At 30.7% G+C, this 19,662-nt stretch overlaps 1 protein-coding gene across 1 annotated transcript; it reads left to right on the top strand.

Moving 5' to 3' along the window:
* Nucleotides 1-869: 869 nt before the first annotated feature.
* LOC134261882 (uncharacterized) lies at nt 870-17,805 on the top strand (the record flags this gene model as incomplete). Its single annotated transcript, XM_062744278.1, has 4 exons — nt 870-972; nt 5,568-5,628; nt 6,213-6,417; nt 17,686-17,805. Coding segments are annotated over exons 1-4 (421 nt in total), but the record flags the coding sequence as incomplete, so codon positions are not given.
* Nucleotides 17,806-19,662: the final 1,857 nt, after the last annotated feature.

Genomic DNA, 19,662 nt, shown 5'->3' with positions numbered 1-19,662 from the left:
AGAAATGTTCGAAAGCAAAACATTAAACGCAGTCTATTTTCAGTTGTGGTGTGCAGACTTTTACAATTGATCACACCCGGTGAATCGTAAACATTAACAGAGATCGAACCCTATTCTCAAAATACTGGTGTGATTCATTTGCTAAACTCTCTACACGAAACTAAGCCGAAGAGTCTAAGAATGACGATACTTGTGAAGTATTTTTTTCTAACTTTCAAGGGTGTGTCAATGTCTAAAAAATGTCTAAAAAATTTAAATCAAATTCATAATTTTCCTTGCGACATAAAAAAACAAAGTTTTAAAATCCAATTCAGCCGCTTCTTCCTCGTTCTGAACAACAAGATGCAGGAGTTAAAAACTTTGCTTTATACTTTGAAACAGAACATTCGTCCATGTTAAAAGAATGTGTACCATAAATTGTTCAGAAAAGTTTCTGATGCATTGAAGTAAACATGGTAAATATAACATCGTGTTGACAAAAAAAGTTAAGTTTTGAGCAAAAGGGGTGTTTAACATATTCCTTGAAAGGAAAATAGAATTTTTAAACAATTTTTCTCTTGGCCAGGAGAAGATTTTAGAAATCTTTCTCAAACAAATAGAATCGACCAAACCTCCGAAACTGTTAAAATTTTCATTCTTTTCATCTGGTTCTATATTTATTAATTTGTCAGGACGATGTTTGAGGAGTGCTCAATTTACAAACAAAAGACTCATTGGAGTCTTGAACAATGGCTAATATTTTTCCAGTTGCTTATCTGATTTGGCAATGTTATATGCACATGTTTAAACTTTTCATTCATTTGTGATGTAATAGATTATAACCTGATCGGATTTTTCTGTCATTTAAATCCGCAAAACGTAAAGCAAATTATCTTCTAGCGTTTTAATCTACCAGTAACCTTTTAACGAAACGAAAGTAGAGTTTAAATATTGGGACATGAAAAAGAAGTTTGGAAAAGAACAAAAGAAAATGTAAGTGTAGATTGGTATAATATACTAAGAATTTATCATCAATAGTCATATTTAAAAAAAACTGATTACATCAGAATATGTTTTTACATCACTGGTGCATTTTGTTTATAACCTTGCTATGTTATCTCTGGTATTTGAATTTTATAGAATGTTGGGGTCAAGTACAAAATAAGATGAAAATAGTCCCATCCACATAATCTGCAGTAAAAGGGTTTTGTTATTAAAATATTTTGGTAGGATCATAAATATCCATGTATAATTATATCAATTATACGCTAATAAAATATATGTACAAAACATTAAATGCAAATTACTTTTTAATGAATATTAACAAACACTTTTATTAAAATGATTAAGTATAATAAAAACCAAGGATACATGTAAAATAACATTTTATTTTTACTTCAGAACATCAATTTGACAGGTCGACAGGTTGACAGGTTGACAGGTTGACAGGCTGACAAGTCGACAGGTTGACAGGTCGACATGTCGACAACTCAACAGTTTTATTAATGAACTACAATTTAATAGGTTTGACAGGTCGACAAGTCGTCAGGTAGACAGGTTGAAAGGTAGAGAGAGGTCATATCATAAGAAATATGAACATTGAATGCATGTAAGTGTAATTTTTATTCTCATTTCATTTACGCAATGTCTGATAACAGTTAGATGTATACATCTCCATTTGACACAGAAATCAAAGTACCTCAACAATGTTTATTATGGTGACTTATTTAACAATAAATGAGCTAAATAAACTAATTGTCAACACGTTTTTTTTGTAAATTTAACTGAAAACACATATGAATAATGTTGTCAACCTGTCAACGAGTCATTTATTAACAAATTTACTTTCAAACTTCACAGTACTATTGATGTTAACCTGTCGACCTGTCTACCTGTCTACCTGTCAACCTGTCGACCTGTCTACCTGTTACACTACAAATTTTATGAACAAATGATATTTAAGACTTCGAAATACATAATTACATTTATAATAATGTCATACTGTCTACCTGTCGACCAGAAAAAGTAGCATGATTATGAACAAATGACTACTAAGTTCACATTAAATTCATTGATAATTGAAATAAAATCATATGCAAGTTACATATCTTGTTTCATATATTTATGATCCATTAATGATTTTGTACAAAAAACTGGTTTACAATATAGTATGCAATTGGTTTATATTACTAATTTACTAATTTACCAATAATGGCCCTAAATATTCATTAGCATTTTCATTTGATTCATATGCAAAATATGCTAATTTATCTTGTTTTGTACATTCAAGAATATTAATGAATATGTAAAAAAAATATATTCTTACGAGAAATATAACTAGTAATGGAATTTTGGTCTTATATTGTAATTGAGCCGAATGTTGTAATAATTCGACAGAAAATTGGAGGCGGCTGTCTTTCAACAAAGAGTCGGAAATTTGAAGTTATTGTAACAGTTGTTTGTTTTTTTTTTTTGTTATTTACAAATTAAAGGATAATTAAGGTTTCAAACAAAGTATCACAGTGTTAGTTTGCCTGTCATTTCTCTAAGATACCATGAAGTGACTTCATAACAGTAAAGGATTTCAAAAAAATAAAAAATAAAAAATTAAAAAAACCTTGACCTTTTATGTGTGTCAGGAAGTTAAATTCTTATTTCCAACTGTATGTTTAATGTAAATGTGATTTTAAAACTTTAGTGTTTTCGATTCTATGTTTGTACAAGGTCTGTAATCGCCCACACACATGTGATATTGCAACAAACTACAGAATATTTATTTGAAATTTAAGGCATGCAGTTTTATTGAGCTTGCTTGTCTCTGAGTATGAAAAGTTAACACAGTGGAATTTCTAAAATTACATCTATAAATATGATAAATAAATTGAGCTGACACACTCTCACAAGTTGCTACATGCTTTCTTTATGTTCTGTGCCAGAAATGTGTAGATTTAGTCTAAATCAGTGGTAAATTTTTCCAACAACGCAACAGAACACTGGATGCCTGTTATTAAATACTTAGTATTCAAAATTCTTGTTATTATTTGAAAAGAGGACACAATAGTCAGGATCCATAGTCTCTACATTTTTGTCTTCCAAACATCAATTAAAAAGAAAAAAATAGAAAAACAATTGAAATTTTATAATTACATGTACAAAGATTGCACATAAAATACTCTTTCAATTCAAAAGTCCCCAACTTCTTATAAACCATGCATGCACTTATTCAAATCTAGGTTGTCATAATTATGGTATTGCAGATCCGATCTTAAACACTGTAATTTCAAACCTAAGATAAATAGAGTCAGAGAGATTTTCTAACACAGAGTGTTCAACTATTGTCAACGCGACTATTGTCACAAAATCGGAGTTTTATCTATGGCAAGCTTTTTTTTCGCATGAAATCGTCAATGTACAAGCAATGCATTCAACTAAGGTCAACTGTTCATTTTATGCAAAACAGTTGAAAACAGTTGTTCAAAACAGTTGAACACTTTTCAGAAAAGCATTCAACTCCTATTTGTCAACAATTTTCGAATCATCAGTTGACGACCAGTTGACAGCTAGCTGACGACTTGTTGGCGGCTGGTACATATTTCGTATGGGAGGCAATAAGTATGCTGAAAGCTTCTTCTATTAAAACCCACGGTCGAGAAAACTTGCGTATAGTAATTTTGAAAAACTGCCAAACCGCTGGGTCCTTTTTTAAATACTAATAGAGTTTGGATTAGAGTGATTATTTTCTAAATCAAACAAGTCAAAACTTAATAAAAAAGTTAAAGTAACACAGATATATAGGCTATAATCATTTAATGATATCTTATGTATCGCTTTTTATATAGACAGTCCCAATACTAAACAAAAATCCTAAAACATGTGTCAAAAATTGACAGGAAAAAAGACGTCGGCCGTCCAAACGGGGCAGCATCTGAACAAAAAATATGTTCTAATAGGGTTGAAACGAAGTAAGAGACAAAATATTTGTTAAAACAACTCTAAATTATTCAAGTATATTTAGTGTATTGATTTGAGATTGATATATTTTTTGTTCAAGAATTTAAAAACACACTGAAAATGGAGATTTCTATTCATGACTTTGTTATAATTCTAGCGCAGCATCGGACTTGGCTGTGCAGTTTGTGTATACAAAGAGTTTATATTTTTGACGCTCGTAAATTTTAATGTTTATTTTTGAATTTTGAAAATTAAAGAAATTAAAATCTATACTTAAAGTTTATATGTAGCACTTGGAAGTGTGTCGTGTCTTATAAAGGAAATGTAGTGTGTGTCCACGAATATGTGTTATAAGTCTAAATCCAAATGTTTGACGTTATAATGAAATTAGCTTAACGTCAGACTGGTCCGTGCGTACAATTTGTGATCTTCAAGGACCCCGATTTTTTAAAAAAATATTAAGTATCATCAATAAAAATTAAATCATTCTGACTTGATTTTTCATAAGAAATATTTGATATACAGAAAATTCATATAGAACCTTTTTTTTCAAAAACGTCATTTTTTGACAATCCTTGTACATTTTTATAGTTGATTTTTTTTTTAAATATGTTTAGTTGAAATGATATTTAATAATTTCACAACCTATTATTTAAGAAGAATCGATCCTAAGCTTCAGAGCAGATATTGGTCTAGACCAATATTTTTAAAATTCTGCATCATTTTTAATTTCCAATAATGATATGGATTCAACAATGCAAATTGAATTATATTCAATAAAAAAAAAAGCGATTAAATTCCATTCATAGGATTAAGCCAGGAACTTAATTTTGTGGCTAAATGTTTTCCCCAAATTTAGGATTCATATTTTGGCATGCTAGTTGTGCACAAAGCTTTTATTTGCAATAAAAGGTGTTACATGTATGCTGGTTCTGAAATTTTCAATAAGTGAATTCTGATAAATTCTTTCAAAGACTTGTGACAAATATAGTTAATATATTCCAAAAGTCCATGAAAAATAAACATAGACAATGTTCCGATAATATCTAAAAATGTACATCATATACCCCCACCCCACTTTAGATGTTCTGTTTTGAATATCTAAGGTAATCTTAACGTATATCTATTTTGCTTCAGCTAAAGTTTAAGAGATTAAAATAATTTTCTAGTTAATTAAATTTTCAATGCCAGAAATATCAAATTTGTGAGGTTTAAATATTCACTGTAAGAAACAATTTAATTTTTTTCTAAGTCACATTTTTAAATTGTTTTTTTTTTAAATAGAATTATAGTTTTTTGCTCAAATAAAAAAGATTAAATGGAAGACGTCGAAGATGTAATATTTTATTTAGAGACAAATTTCAGTGCAAAAATATCATTTCAAATGTGTTGCAACGCTAAAAGATGCATATTGACCTTCATATTTTTTTTCTATTAAATGTCTAATTACGTTATATGTGTAGAAACTAAAAATATGCTAGACAAAAAAAAAATGTTAACGACTTTATCTATCAGCAGCCTTCTGCGTTTATTAAGGTACGCTTACCAGTATTAAAAAGAAACACTTACTTAAAATAAAAATTACAATATGTATTGTATATGTATGTGATTACAAAAATAATGAATACTTTTTGTAGGTTAAAAATGTGGAGGATATTTGCAATCTGCTTTAATCTGGTGTTTGCAACAACGGATTACGTGAGTCATGAATAAAATTAATATTATTTGCATTTCAAAGTCTATAGTCTAAAACTTGCATGTGCATCGGCGTTTATGTGTATAAAATGTATGGCGTTGATTAAATAGCTAAAAGAAATGAAATCAAAGACACGCTTTCTTTCCAATTTGCATTTTCTGATACATATGTTACTAAGATCTATTTATATTTAAAAATGCATACAGCTTACTTCTAAGGTAATCAAACGACCAAAGTACATGCATGTGCATACCCATAAATTTTGTACCTTGTGCATACAAAATTACTGGAAAGGTTCATTGACAATTTCAGTTCATGTAACCTGAGAAGCTCTGGAGCATCTCATGACTTTTGATTTTAAAAATAGTCTCAGGTTACAACACTTTTTTGAGAAAAACACCTTTTTCAGGATAAATAAACACATTAACAAAATTCAATCTCCATAGAATATTGAAACCCTGCCGGTTCACTTAAACGAAACTTTCGACACATTTTTCCTTCTTTTTTTAAAAATCTTTCGAAATTCTGTAAGAGTTTCACTTATATTTTAATAAGTATATATGCGTATGCTAGAGATATTTTACAGGAATGCCCCTCAGCCATTCCAACATTAAGTGCTGTCAAAAGATGTCCTGGAAATAGAACAGAATGGATCCAAGCATCAAATCAGAAGAAATGTTCTTTTATCAAACAGAATTGTTCATCAGAATCAGACTTTCAGTATCACTGTTTGTTAAATCAAAAAGCAGATGGTTTTGTTGAAGTCTGCCTGCCAGTGCGTCTAATAGTCGGTACGAAACGTGATTATTAAATTCTATGTTTATCATTCAGGTATCAAGAGTATCTAAATCGACATTTTTACTATTCAAATATTTAACCTGAAATGTTTTCAACATGTGCGTTGAAGAATGATTCAAATAGAATCTAAATTTTGACTTAAATCTATTCTCAGTCTATGGTCTTGGAGCCAGGACCCGTAACCACCTTTATAAAAATTTTATGATTCTTTTTTTCAGTTTAAAAAACGGTTTCATGTCAATACAGGGTGGCCCATAATATATGATACCATTTTAAATTATTGTCAGAAACGTATGTCTTGACCAATTTCTCTTATTAGATAGTTGAGTAAAGACATTATTTAGCCACAATTAATTCCAGTTAAAAAAAGTAGCCACATAATTACATGTACCTCAAAAAATTGAATTTCAAGCAAAATGGATTTATCAAACAAGCAGGGTACCCTAATTTCAAAACTAATTATTAAATGCAGTCTTAAGATATTGTTTTTTAACCCAAATCTTAATTTTTAATGCGTAAGAAAACGTGTATTTCCTTTGAAAACCAGATAATAACTAAAGATATTGCACTGTTTTCGTAAGATATGGATTTTATACATAATAATAATGATAATAATAACTAGAGCAAAGCTTGTTGCAAAGCAACGAGTGGGTCTTCCTTCTTAGCAATAAGCAAATGTGAAATGTTCAAATGTCAACTTTGCTACCAGTCTTTATTTCTTTGACCCAAACAGCAAAAATCCTGTCTTAAAGTCTGATTCTGGAGTGAGCACAAGGATAAACAAGCCAATGGTAATCTTTCCAACACCATTGAAACTCTACCTACAAAATTTATACAACCTCATATTTCGACTTTAGTATCACGTATGATGCAATCATATTAGTGAAGTGCTTTATGCTACGGATGTATCATCAGCTTAAAAATTGCTTTAAAAACATTTACACAGTATAATTAGATAGTATTATAATAGTAAGTAATCTCAATGTGATACTGATGAACTATCTCCATTTTTTGTCAGTCAGAAAAATGACCAATACTTTAACAAGAAATACAAAGGAATGTGTTGTGCATGTCTCTAATTTGCAGACCTCCACTGGCAAATAACTCTCAATAAGAGTGTAGTAAATTTCTCTGAACAGGACATTCAACAAATAAATCTCCTTTAAAAAGCACTGCCCTTCATATGAAATTTTATATTCCCCTACACTAAAGAATGCTCTGTGCCAAGTTTAACTTAAATTGTCCTGTGGTCCTGAGAAGAATATGAAATTCTGATGAATTTAATTCAAAGATGATAATGGGTGACTTTTATTTAAAAAAAATTACTACAGCATTAGCTCATATGAGTTAAACTGTATACAGATTTAGTGCTTTGTTGTTTTTGAAATATGATTGGACATCTCTTTGATCTTATGTTTGACACAACATGTACATATCCTGCTGAAAACAGAGCTTCATCATCTTAACCATTAGCATTGGTATGCCTTCCCTTAGAAACTGAAGACCTCAATACGGATCTATGTAAACATGCAAGATCTGACACATTTAATAAGAACATTTATTCCAAACTAAACATACTAGACTCTGTAACAAAATCCATTTCTCTTGAAAAACTGAAAGCAATTGATATGTTCATATTTGTCAAATTGTGGATTTATGTCTTTTTCTCAAATCAAAATTCGAATATGCTATATTTAAAGTCATCCTCTTAAACTGAGATTGTTTCACATGACAGTTTCAATTTCATTACGCTGTTCCTACTTTGTCATCTGATCTCCCAACAGATGCTCATCTGGCAAATCATGATCATGCTTGGCAGCAAATTTCAGTACTCAGATGACAGTCACAGTCACACCTATCAAAAAGAAATTGATATTTTTCATTGATTTTTTTTAAAGTGCAACTTACATGTGTAAGATAAGATAAACCATCAAACTGAGTTCAAAGATACTATCACATTTTCTGCATGTGCATTATTTGTAAAACTACTCTATAATAATTTATGAATATAGGTTTACAAGCAGTCATTTGAGGATGTTTTAAAATAAAACATTAGATTTTCATGATTTCAAATAAAGGAAATGTACGTTACTTGGTCATATAAAAATTATTAGGAATGGTAATGGTTAACAGTTGTTAAATGATTAATCAGTCAGAAAGATGGTATTTGATTATGATTTTTATGTGTCAAAATAAATCTATTTGTAAAGGTGTTACATTAGGCACAGTGTGCTAATAAAGTAACAAAAGTCACAAAACTTTATCACATAAAAAACGATGAGCTAGCGCATAGTAAAAATGCGGCTATAGCTCCTTTATAACACCATGCTATACAAAGTTTATGACAACATGCTAGCTGGTTTAATACACTTGCACGCTAGCATGAAGTAAAAAATGCACTACAGCGCTTATGACAATCGGCTAGTGTGTTTATGATGACACGGTTTCAAAAATGTTTCAGCAGGCTGTTTACACCACACCGTCAAGCTTACACATAATAGACTGTGTAAAGTTTTGTTACTATGGAAGAATGTTTTGTGTCAGCACAGCTGCATGTTGTTTTAAGTTGCCTTAGACTGACAGTGTTGAAAACACTGTGTTGGCACATTGTTCCTAACACGCTGTTACACTTTTACAAATCGTCTTATCAGGACACAATTATTTTCATAATCGACTAGCCATGCATGCTACAGTGCCATCCATTGAAAAAAACTGTATATTTATTGCACACAAAAAGTTGCGCTTGTGTACATGGTGTATGAATTAATTCTCCCAAATTCTTACATCAATTGCAAGAAAATTAGATTTCAAAATTTTCCGTACAACTCTATCAAGCACTTTTGTAGTTCATATCTACACGAAGCTTGTTGGGCCGAATTATCTTACGAACAAAGTTGACAGTATAATCTGTATAAACAAACAAAATTTTCAGTGATCTCGATTTTAGGGACACTTGTTGTGGAAACAGTGAAAGATTATGCTAGGAATACACGGTTAGTAATATTTTGAGATTATAGTTTTAAAAACATGGATGGATAAATCAATAAACAGCGCACTTTTTTGTGTGCAATAAATATTCAGTTTTTTCAATGGGTGGCAATGTAGCTCTCTGGTCTATCAACATATTTTTCGGAGAGCTACAATTCTGCAGCTAATGGGGTATATGTAAATCATTTATTCATTTAGTTTTCCAAATATTTTAAAAAGACAGGCAATTAAAATCAATTTTTTATAAGTATAAGCTTCAATTCATTATAAGTATTTGCCTAAGCATTTTTCCAATATGACAGGGTTATTGAACTTGTATTGGTGAATATTGGCATGAGTTGGCTGTTCAAATGCACGAGATCACAAGTGCATTTGAACAGCCAACAAGTGGCGATATTCACCAATATAAATTCAATAACTCTTTTATTATATGGCTTAAACATTTCCCAGACTGTAGAAGTACATTTGTCTGCATTATATTAATTTACTCTATGTACGCGGTCACACATTTTCCTCGGAAATTTTATTCAAGCGTACTTAATGTAATATGTAAGGCATACAGTGATCTTCTAAAAAATCTGCATAATTTTCTACCAACAGATTAAACAGAAATTGAGATTCCGTGGAATAATGACCCCGTGGGAAAAAGTACATCTATAGAAATTTCTGATAATTATTTCAACTAAAAAAACTCAATTTAATGATTTTTCAAATAGCGTTATCCAAATTAACGTCTGTTCTGTAAGCGTTCAATTTAAAATCATTCTGATGACTCAACTGAGTGATATGATTTGCTTATTTAGGTTTTAATGGATCTAAAACGCACTAAATTTTTAGTAAATAATTTCATTTTGTGTGAAAAATAACCACATCTTATGTAAATGCCACTTAATTTCGTTAATTTAGCTCTGAGGATTTGACTAGACAATTTTTTTGTCTAAAACGAGGCGTTCGATATGGAATGCTTGTATACGGAATGTTTCGGGTATACTTATATACGCTATACAAAGTCAGCATTCAAAAAAACGTCAACGTATTAAACGCTAAAATTCTTTAGATTTTTGGTTCTATTTTATTAGAGACTATTTTTAGCTATATAATAAAACCCAAATACATCATTGTCTGTTATGGTAGCCTAGTGGTAGGGCATTCGCTTTGCAAAATCATAAAGCTGGGCTTGATTTTAATTCACTGCATCAAATTTAAGACAAAAACATTTACGCAGTAATGTTCCTTAACAATGCACGAACAATAACAGGTTCCAATCCCATTGCTAAATGCTTGAGACAGGTTACTCCTATGAGACTGTATCAACCAAGATTCTGTGTCACGGTAGGTGTTGGCACAAAAAGGATCCCATACTTCTCAAAGGCAATAAGTGTTAAGTACAAGTCTATATTTGCAGCTAATATTATCCCAAGTGGTGGCACCATAAAATGACTGAAAATGTTTGATAGGTCAATAAACAAACAAACCATTCCTGCAGTCTTATCATACAAAAAAGCAAACTTTCTCTTATTACAATTTTTTTAAACAAATTTCTTTTGCAATTTAACTGAGCAATATTTGTCCTTTTTTGTCAATAAAGTATGATGTTAATTAAGACTTTTTGAGAACATCTATTTATAGCGAGATCAGACAGCAGAACAAATCCCTGCTCATAATGCGAGCTCTTATGATAACACCTTGGCAAAAGAAGACTGTGACTTGCACATTGATCCATACAATTTTTCCGCAGTTAACTTTGGACCCACAGTGCTTTGCTTCTTTAACATGTTTAAGCTGCATTCTTGTAAGAATTAATTACCAAAATATTCCAGAAAATAAAACTCACCTTAATTTAATGGATAAATTGAGATAAATAGTGAATAAAAACATTGCTCTGACATTAAAATCAGCACTTATATTCAAGCTTTAGACTGGTTATGTAGTAAGAGTGCAACGATAAACTGTTTGACGGTATACTGCGGTTTATTTTTCCACGGTTCGGTTCACGATACCTCAAACTGTTATCACAGTTCAGTTCAATCAGTTCGTAATTATCCAAATTGTCCGTTTTGGTTCCTCATTTACAATTTTAAAATGGCTTCCGCACGAAAAATGAGGTCAATGAAACTGCAGACATGGCAGTTAAACCTGTTTCCAGTCTCATATTTAACGGGTCGAATGATGTTATCATTTTCCCAGTGTTAGTTTAATGAACATTTGATAAAACTTTTGAGTTTAAAGTATATGATGACAAACCTCTGACTTTTTAACACAATATGTCACGTACCGTGATAGGTATCTTGAACTGAATACCGTGATATGTATCATTCCGTGGGGTAGGCGTATCGTTGCACCCCTAACTTAGTCACTTACACTACGACGACATGTGACTTCAGAGTCTATTACCCTGTTCACAAGGAGAGTTTAATTCACAGTAAATTATCATGAAGTAAACAAGTAAACTAATGCGAATCAAATTAATGCAAATCAAACTGTGTTCACATGACAGTTAATGCGAAGAAAACAAATGGAAATTAAAATTTTACTTCTACGCGTCAGTAAGGGTATTATGACATCTTTTACAAATCATGTCTCATACAGCAGAAGCAGATGTATTAGACATAAGGTCACAGTGTCTGTACACCCATTTTAGTGATTAATACTATTTTCTTTAGTTCTTCACTCAAAAATAGAACAAGTACTTTAGACTGACCACCAATATGAAGCATTTTGATTTAATTTTGCCATTACGCATGCCTATGCGGTTTGACAAGCCTGATCTAAATTAAAACTGAATAAGTATCTGCCCTCACCCGAACAGTCGCACTGTCAATATATTATTAGTAACAAAACGTGTAGTTTGAATCATAGAGTATGATCGCTATGATAGATAGTTTGACTGTTGTGTTGGAATTTTTGCATTTTTGGTTTCGAAAGCGAGACTTGTTGAAAATACATCCTCATTTTTTTTTTCAAAATAAAATATAAAGCTTCACACAAGATTCTTAGAATACATGAATCGGGATAATTCTGCTTAGAATAATGTCCCAGAGGAGTGACAAAGTACTTCGTAGCTGCAGATCAAATGTGCGTGAATGTCTGCATACGGCTTCTATGGTGAGAAAATAATCATAATCATTTCTATTTTCAGTTTGTAAACATGTGTCCGACGTCGACTCGATTGGGCACACTAAAAACGGGACATACTAAAGACCTGATATTTACCTGACGTTTTAATTTTTAATTAAATGATTATATTGAGTATTTTAAATTACTTATGTAAAGACTTTATGACTCTGATGCATTATGCTATACAAAAATTCAATTGTTTGGAATATTTACATACAATTTTGAATCAGGTCAAATCAGTTTTTAGTACATCGCGTCTTTAGTGCCCTCCTATTTCCCACAATGCCGCGCGTTGTTTACAAACAAGAGACCCCGAAAAAAATCCTCTAAAGTAATTTTTGTTGTGTACATCACCACATTTTAAAATTATTTGAATAAAAAGAAAACAGAGAAACACCGAATCAAAACTATATCTTTCAGATGCATCAACTAAAACTGTGCACATGCAGTAAAGGCTTGGCTGGCTATAGTGGACAACTTGTTCCTGAAAGGTTTCTCACATATTTGTTTTATAAAAAAACAATTAAATATAGCTTGAAGTTTATTTCTTCGCAGCACAGTTAAGGTTACAAAAAGGAGGCGAAGCCTAATTTGTACGGGAAAACTTGACTATGACATCATACACAATATACGTCATACAACATTTTTTTAAGGTAGGTCGCGGGTTTGCTTTTGTCATCAATTTTGGTACACAATATTGACGATTCGAGCGGTTGTTTTGTGCACATTTGATTATGACGTCATTTACGTCACAAAGGCAACGTCACGTTGTTTCCCGTTTTATTCTCTGCAAATGACTTCAAGTCTGTACGAATTTAAAAGTAGATTTAACACAAAGTGCATGCTTTTGTACGTAAACCTCGTACATGTTTTATAATAAAATTTCAGTCTGAATGCTGGTGTGATTATATGTAATGTCTTAGGACTTATTAAATACAATACCAAATGAAAGCAATAAATTATATTTAAAGTGTAACTAAACTGCTTAAAGTCAATTGGAATAAATCAGCGTAAAAGTTATGGCTTGCAGAAAGAAAGTTATCATGAATAAAAATTGCTTAGCGAGAAACTTGAGGGATTGTATGTGCGCACGTTATTTGAAACTCAGGGGAACTTGACTTCAACTCAAAGCCGGGGCGAAAATATATGCGTACTATACTTTTCAGGATGGAAATTAATCCTCTTTACTTAAAATAAGTTATATTTAATTGCAAGTATTTTCCTGTTGTTTTTTTTTTTTTTTTATCAATATTAATATTGGTTGGTTATTATATATTTAAATCTCGTGTACTCGCCTTGTTTTGCTTGCTAATAAATTTAAAAATTAAATTTATTCAAACATCTGGATTTTAAGAATTACAAAACTTTGTAAACAATTTACAAGTATAATTTTTTTCTATATATTTTTATGACAAAGGCTCAACGTGTAAAAGCTAAATGCAAGTGTTTTACATTTTGCGTATTGAAATTAATTTTTAAAAATTCGAAATTAGAAAATGCTTGAGATTTAGAGCCATATACTATAGCTTGCGACTAATATAGAAAGAACATTGCAGGTAACAACCCTCCCCCCCCCCCCCCTCTTGCCCACTTATTTCCTCATAATAGGGATGTTTTTCCTACCGTTTTCAAATAAAGTGATAAAATTGTTGTTTTATGCCTGAAATCCTATTGACCATGCATTTTCTAAAAATACGGGTACTTATATTTTTTCACTCGCGGTGAGCATTGTCGCTGCATGTTAATGTCGCTGCACGAGGATTATTTTTACCGTTCATTATGACTTTGTGATCAGAATATGAATTTCACAATACTAGTGAAAATAAGTTGCTGGTAATCCTAACATGTCTCCGCAATAAATTAAATTATGAATGAAATTAAATTTTGTATCGATATCACCTTTTAATTCTTGAATATTCCATAGGTCAATATATTTATACTTGTACTGTAAACGTGACTACGTTCAACAAATGACGTTGTAGATATTAATAACGCCACAAACGCCAAATTGTAGCATTTTAAAAGAAAACTTTGAAATTATTTAGCAAAAAAATTAGCGAGAAGGCATATAATATTTTTTTTTATATATTAATGGTTTTGATTTTACCTTATCTTGACATTTTGAAATTCCTGAATAATAGACGAATTTCACATTCGTAAGTGTTATCTCCCGTTGTTGGCGTAATGCTCATTTTTCCCACTTTGTCCTTTTTAAGTTACCTGTTAATATTTTTAAATTTCAAACGTTATAGGACAATATCGGTGTGTACCTGTATTGCCAGAGTGTGGGACAACATTGAAAACATAATGGGCATATTCATAAAGATTTTTTTTCTAGGACAATAACCCATAAATTTGGTAAGGTTATAGAGGGAAAACAGCGTCTTACGCCGGTTGACCCCGGATTGACCCCGCAAAGGGGAATAACTTTTGTAAATGTGAAAGTCGTCTATTCGTCTACGTCTTTAAAAAGTTATCCAACCTTTTTAAAAGATACTATTTTCGGAAAATTGGCTTAAAAACGTTATTTTCCCATATATTTCAATGGTAAAAGCGTCAAAAAGGATTAAAAACTATACCGCGTTTACAGTTTTATAACATTAAAACTACTTAGGCAAATTTAATTAAAATTGCAGATGATACGCTTTAAATTCTAAGGAACATGTTTTCTCGTAAGAATTTTTATACAGTAAACCTGCGACCCACCTTAAAATACCACAAAATGAGTTTATCTGATAATTCATCCAGTAAGAAATCATCAAACTACATAAAAAACTTACTACAATGTGTTGTTTTGTCGTTAGTTACTTGTCAATATGACGTCATTTCTTACAACGTGACGTAGTTTGTATGCAGTGAGAGACACATCAAGTAATATTTTCTCAACAAAATATGTAATCTCTAATTAAATGAAATATTTTTTACAGATATTCTATGAGCCAATAACTTGAATTTAATGTCTTTTTCACTATTTTATTAATATATTTTCTGTACATTACATATTTAATTGACACTGCCGTATATTTGTATGCAAGTACATCGGAGGTTAATGTGGGGTATCTTGATAAATTGATCTAGTGCAAGGGCATACACTCTATGTATCAAAGTAAGCTTTTTCATTTCAACTATAGAACCATTAAGGTATCTGAAAAGTGCTGTGATCCTGATGAAATCTTTAAAACACTTTAATTACATCAATATTTCATGCCGCTGACCAGCAAAAAATATAGCATTCGGTCATACAAGTATAATTTTAACAATAAAATTGCAGAATTTAGACAGGATCGCAGCACTTTTTTGAAAATATTAATATACTAAACTTGGAAATTTAACTTGGATATGCCTTTGCACTGGTGATATCTATATGTAACATCAACACTTCAAGTCAATGTGCGAAAATCTCGTGACTGCCGCATCACGTGACTAGTCTAAATATAAAATATAATCGTCCTCGATATGTACCTATTAATCATAATTAAAATTATCCGATATAAATAATGTATTAGAAATAATCTCCATCTCGATTACGAATACATTTTTAAATACAAAATATAGTCGTTATTTCCATTGCGCACCTTAACTGTACTGCGTTTTTATATCAAATGACAAGATTTAATAAGTTCGAAATTATTTCAGTCAAACTTTTTCATAATTTACCAATATTTTTAGCTATCAGAAAAAAAAACGTGTATGAGCTATTACCCCCTAATTAAAGGGACCAGTCCCTTTTCATTAATCTTATATGAAAGCTCTGGTACTTACACACAAATTTTGTTTTATATTTATTACCAAATTATTCTCGGTTAAAAAGTTATTACATAAAAAGTAGCAAAAACTCAAGGAAAAAAAATTAATAAAATTTGCCGTTTTATAGCTTCCAAACTTTAAGAAATCATCTTTTATCGTTCTGCACATCTACAATGCATTGGCTACAAGTTCTCCAACTTTCGTGTAAGTCGTTCTTGAGATTTTTAGTGGAAACAAGACATCAAAATTATTAATTAAAGGGCAAAAACTCACAAATGAAGGCATGCATCAAAAAATTGAAAACAGGTGTAAATAGTTTAACTACAAGGTATCTAACCTGAAAGTTTTATAAAAATCAGTCAAAATGTCTTTGAGAAATCGCCTGTCTAAAATCGAACGGGAAAACAAAAGATTAATAAGAAACAATAGAATAACAGTAGGGTCTTCCGAAGGAAGCGGAAGACCCTAATAATAAGAAACAGTAGAAAAACAGTAGGGTCTTCCGAAGGAAGCGGAAGACCCTAATAATACTTTATAGAACACGATTGGTGCAAGCACTAGTCTTCCTCGGGGCCTTCTTTATAGCACATATACAAAGTTTTTTTTCAATAAAGACAATAATTACAAACATGAAACAATAAGATATAAACACTTTGTTACAGCAGAATAAATTAAATATTGACACATCATTGAAAGGAAAAGAAAACATATTTAATGTAGAACAAGTTCGTTTTTTAAGTTAAAATTTTTCAACACTACTTTTATATATTGCAAGGGATTTAGAATTCCTAATACTTATAGGCAACTTATTCTAGATAATAACCCTTGAATGTTGTAAAGATTTTTTGAATAAATTTGTATTATATTTTGGTAAACGAATCGAAGATCTAAATTTGTATCTGAGCGTAACGTGTATGATCCATAACTTTCAAAATTCAAAAAAAAATCATGCATATAATCCGGAGAAATATGATGAACTATTTTGAACATCAGAATGCTTTTCTGTAGATATAGAAGTTCGTAAACTGTTAAACAAGGGCATTGAAGGTGCATCAAATGTTTCATTTAAAATAATCCTAGGCCCTCGTTTCTGAAGTTAATATATTCTGTCGATGTGAGTTTGAGGAGAGCTACCTCAGAAAAAAAGGCAATATAAAATTGATGGTAAAATAAATACATTGTCTAGACATGATCATTACCCGGATTGGATTTTATCTAGGGACGTAATTTAAAAACAATAGTTTTTTTTTTCACAGTGAGCACATTTAATTTATATAATCATGAAATGGTATCATATATTCTGGGACACCCTGTAAAATAAAAGAAAATCTAGAACTTCATTTGATTGTGTAAATAGAATGTAAGTTTTGTGTTGGAATTATTATTATAAATTATTATTCTTTATAAAGGACACTTTTGCCCATTTTATGACTCCGAGAAAGCAAGAGTCGACAATCACTACACCATACCGTGTCAAGATCATAAAGTGAATTGTCCGCAACATTATCGTTCAAATGAAGCCTATAAATGTATGTATAATTTTTAAATATCATAAGATTGTAACAGTTTCAATTGAAATTTAATATTGTTACTTGTATTTGTAAAACAAAATAAAAAAAATTGAGGTGCAAATTATTACAAAAAGCATGTTTCATAAATTAAATAAGTCAAAAGCATTCAAATTTTGATTCAGACGATCTATTGCTTTGTGTAAACCTTTACTGAATACATAATTGTAACGTTTCTGGGTATAGTGGTGGTTTTTGAATACTTTGTATTCTTTAAATACTCTATGGTTTACCCCGTTACAGAAATTATACGTGGGTCTCTTACAGTCCCTGATCATGAAACGTTCTACTTTCCCACCTGAACGGTGAACGAACGCTGAACGAACGGTAAACGAACGCTGAACGAACGCAGAGCGAACGGTTAGTGAACGATGTGCAAACGGTGAACGCAACTTGGTGAACGATGTGTGAACGGTGAACGGTGAGTGAACGCAGAACGCAAACGGAGCGCGAACGCGAGCGCAATGTGAACGGTGAACGCAAGATGAACGATTTATTCGGAATGCCCTCAGTCTTTTCCTTGTATTGAAATTATTCTTTTATTCTATTATTCAAATGTCAAAAAAAAAATACACAATAAATAAACAAAAGAGAAATAAATATATGAATAATAAAAAAAAAATATACACATACGTATGTTAAAATCGATATTTTAATAACATGATTTTAATCGCCGTCAAACGTGTATTTGTTTCCGAGTGTAGTTAAAAAATAAATTTATCTTATAGTGTAAATAATTATGCGTATTCTTTTAACTAATAAAACAATGTGGACTTTAGAAGATAAAACTACTACTGAGATAAACAATAGATAAATAAATAAATAAATAAATTAATTAATTAATAAAAACATTTTTTTCTGAACATACCTATATGTTTAAATCGATATTATAATGATATGATTTTAATCGCCGTTAAATGTGTATTTGTTACCGCCTGTACTTAAAAAATAAATTATTATACTTATACGAGGGTTGTCCCGTAAAATCGTGGACAAGTTGTCTAGTTTGAAAAATAATCATCACTGGATTCTGAAATTTTCACTACTCTTTAGTACTTAAGGTAATTCCACCCTCCTATGATGTCATAGGTTTTTGCAAAAACTGTAATTAGTTTAAATTCGTACCTTATAGAGAAATATCTCTTGGAAGAATGCTTTACAATAGGTGTAATGATAAATATTGTTAACGAATTCAAAAAATGCATATTTTCTATATTTAATCAATTATTCAATCTTTAAAAAATGTTTACAAGGGCAATAACTCCTTCTAAGGTCTCTTCATTCAGGCATTTGCTTTTCTGTAAAATAGTTTACCTGATATTCACAATTCAAAAGTATCTTTTAAGTAGGAAGTATTTAGGAACACTCAGCATCAGAATTATGCCTTTTAACCAGTTTTTACATATTTTTTCTCAATAATTTTAACAAAAAATGTACATTTTTTATGTTGACATACACTTCTGTTTATTTATGTTTTGCATCTTAAATAATATGGTGACCTATACATTTTTTGCAATAAATGGAAAGTTTAAAGTATATTGAATGAAAATATATGCAGTTTTTGTACTTTGAACCTATAAAATTGTGAGGGTGGAAATTCCTTAAAATATGAATATATATAGCAAATTTCAAATAGATATATGCATAAATAAACAAATTTTGATATTTTATGTTATGTACTGTATCGCCCTACGGCGCACGGATTATAAAGTCAAGTTGCCTAAAACAGCGTCACGTTTCATGTTTGCAAAAAATAAAGTTGGATAAGCCCCACTTAAATTTAGAAATTTTACTGATTTACATACGTGAGTGTTTATA

Source organism: Saccostrea cucullata, unplaced genomic scaffold, assembly GCF_032062105.1.
Source record: "Saccostrea cucullata isolate Sc308-1 unplaced genomic scaffold, CSIRO_AGI_Scuc_v1 ctg12326, whole genome shotgun sequence".
Taxonomy (NCBI): Eukaryota; Metazoa; Mollusca; class Bivalvia; order Ostreida; family Ostreidae; genus Saccostrea; species Saccostrea cuccullata.
This window is presented reverse-complemented; position numbering and strand designations above follow the sequence as displayed.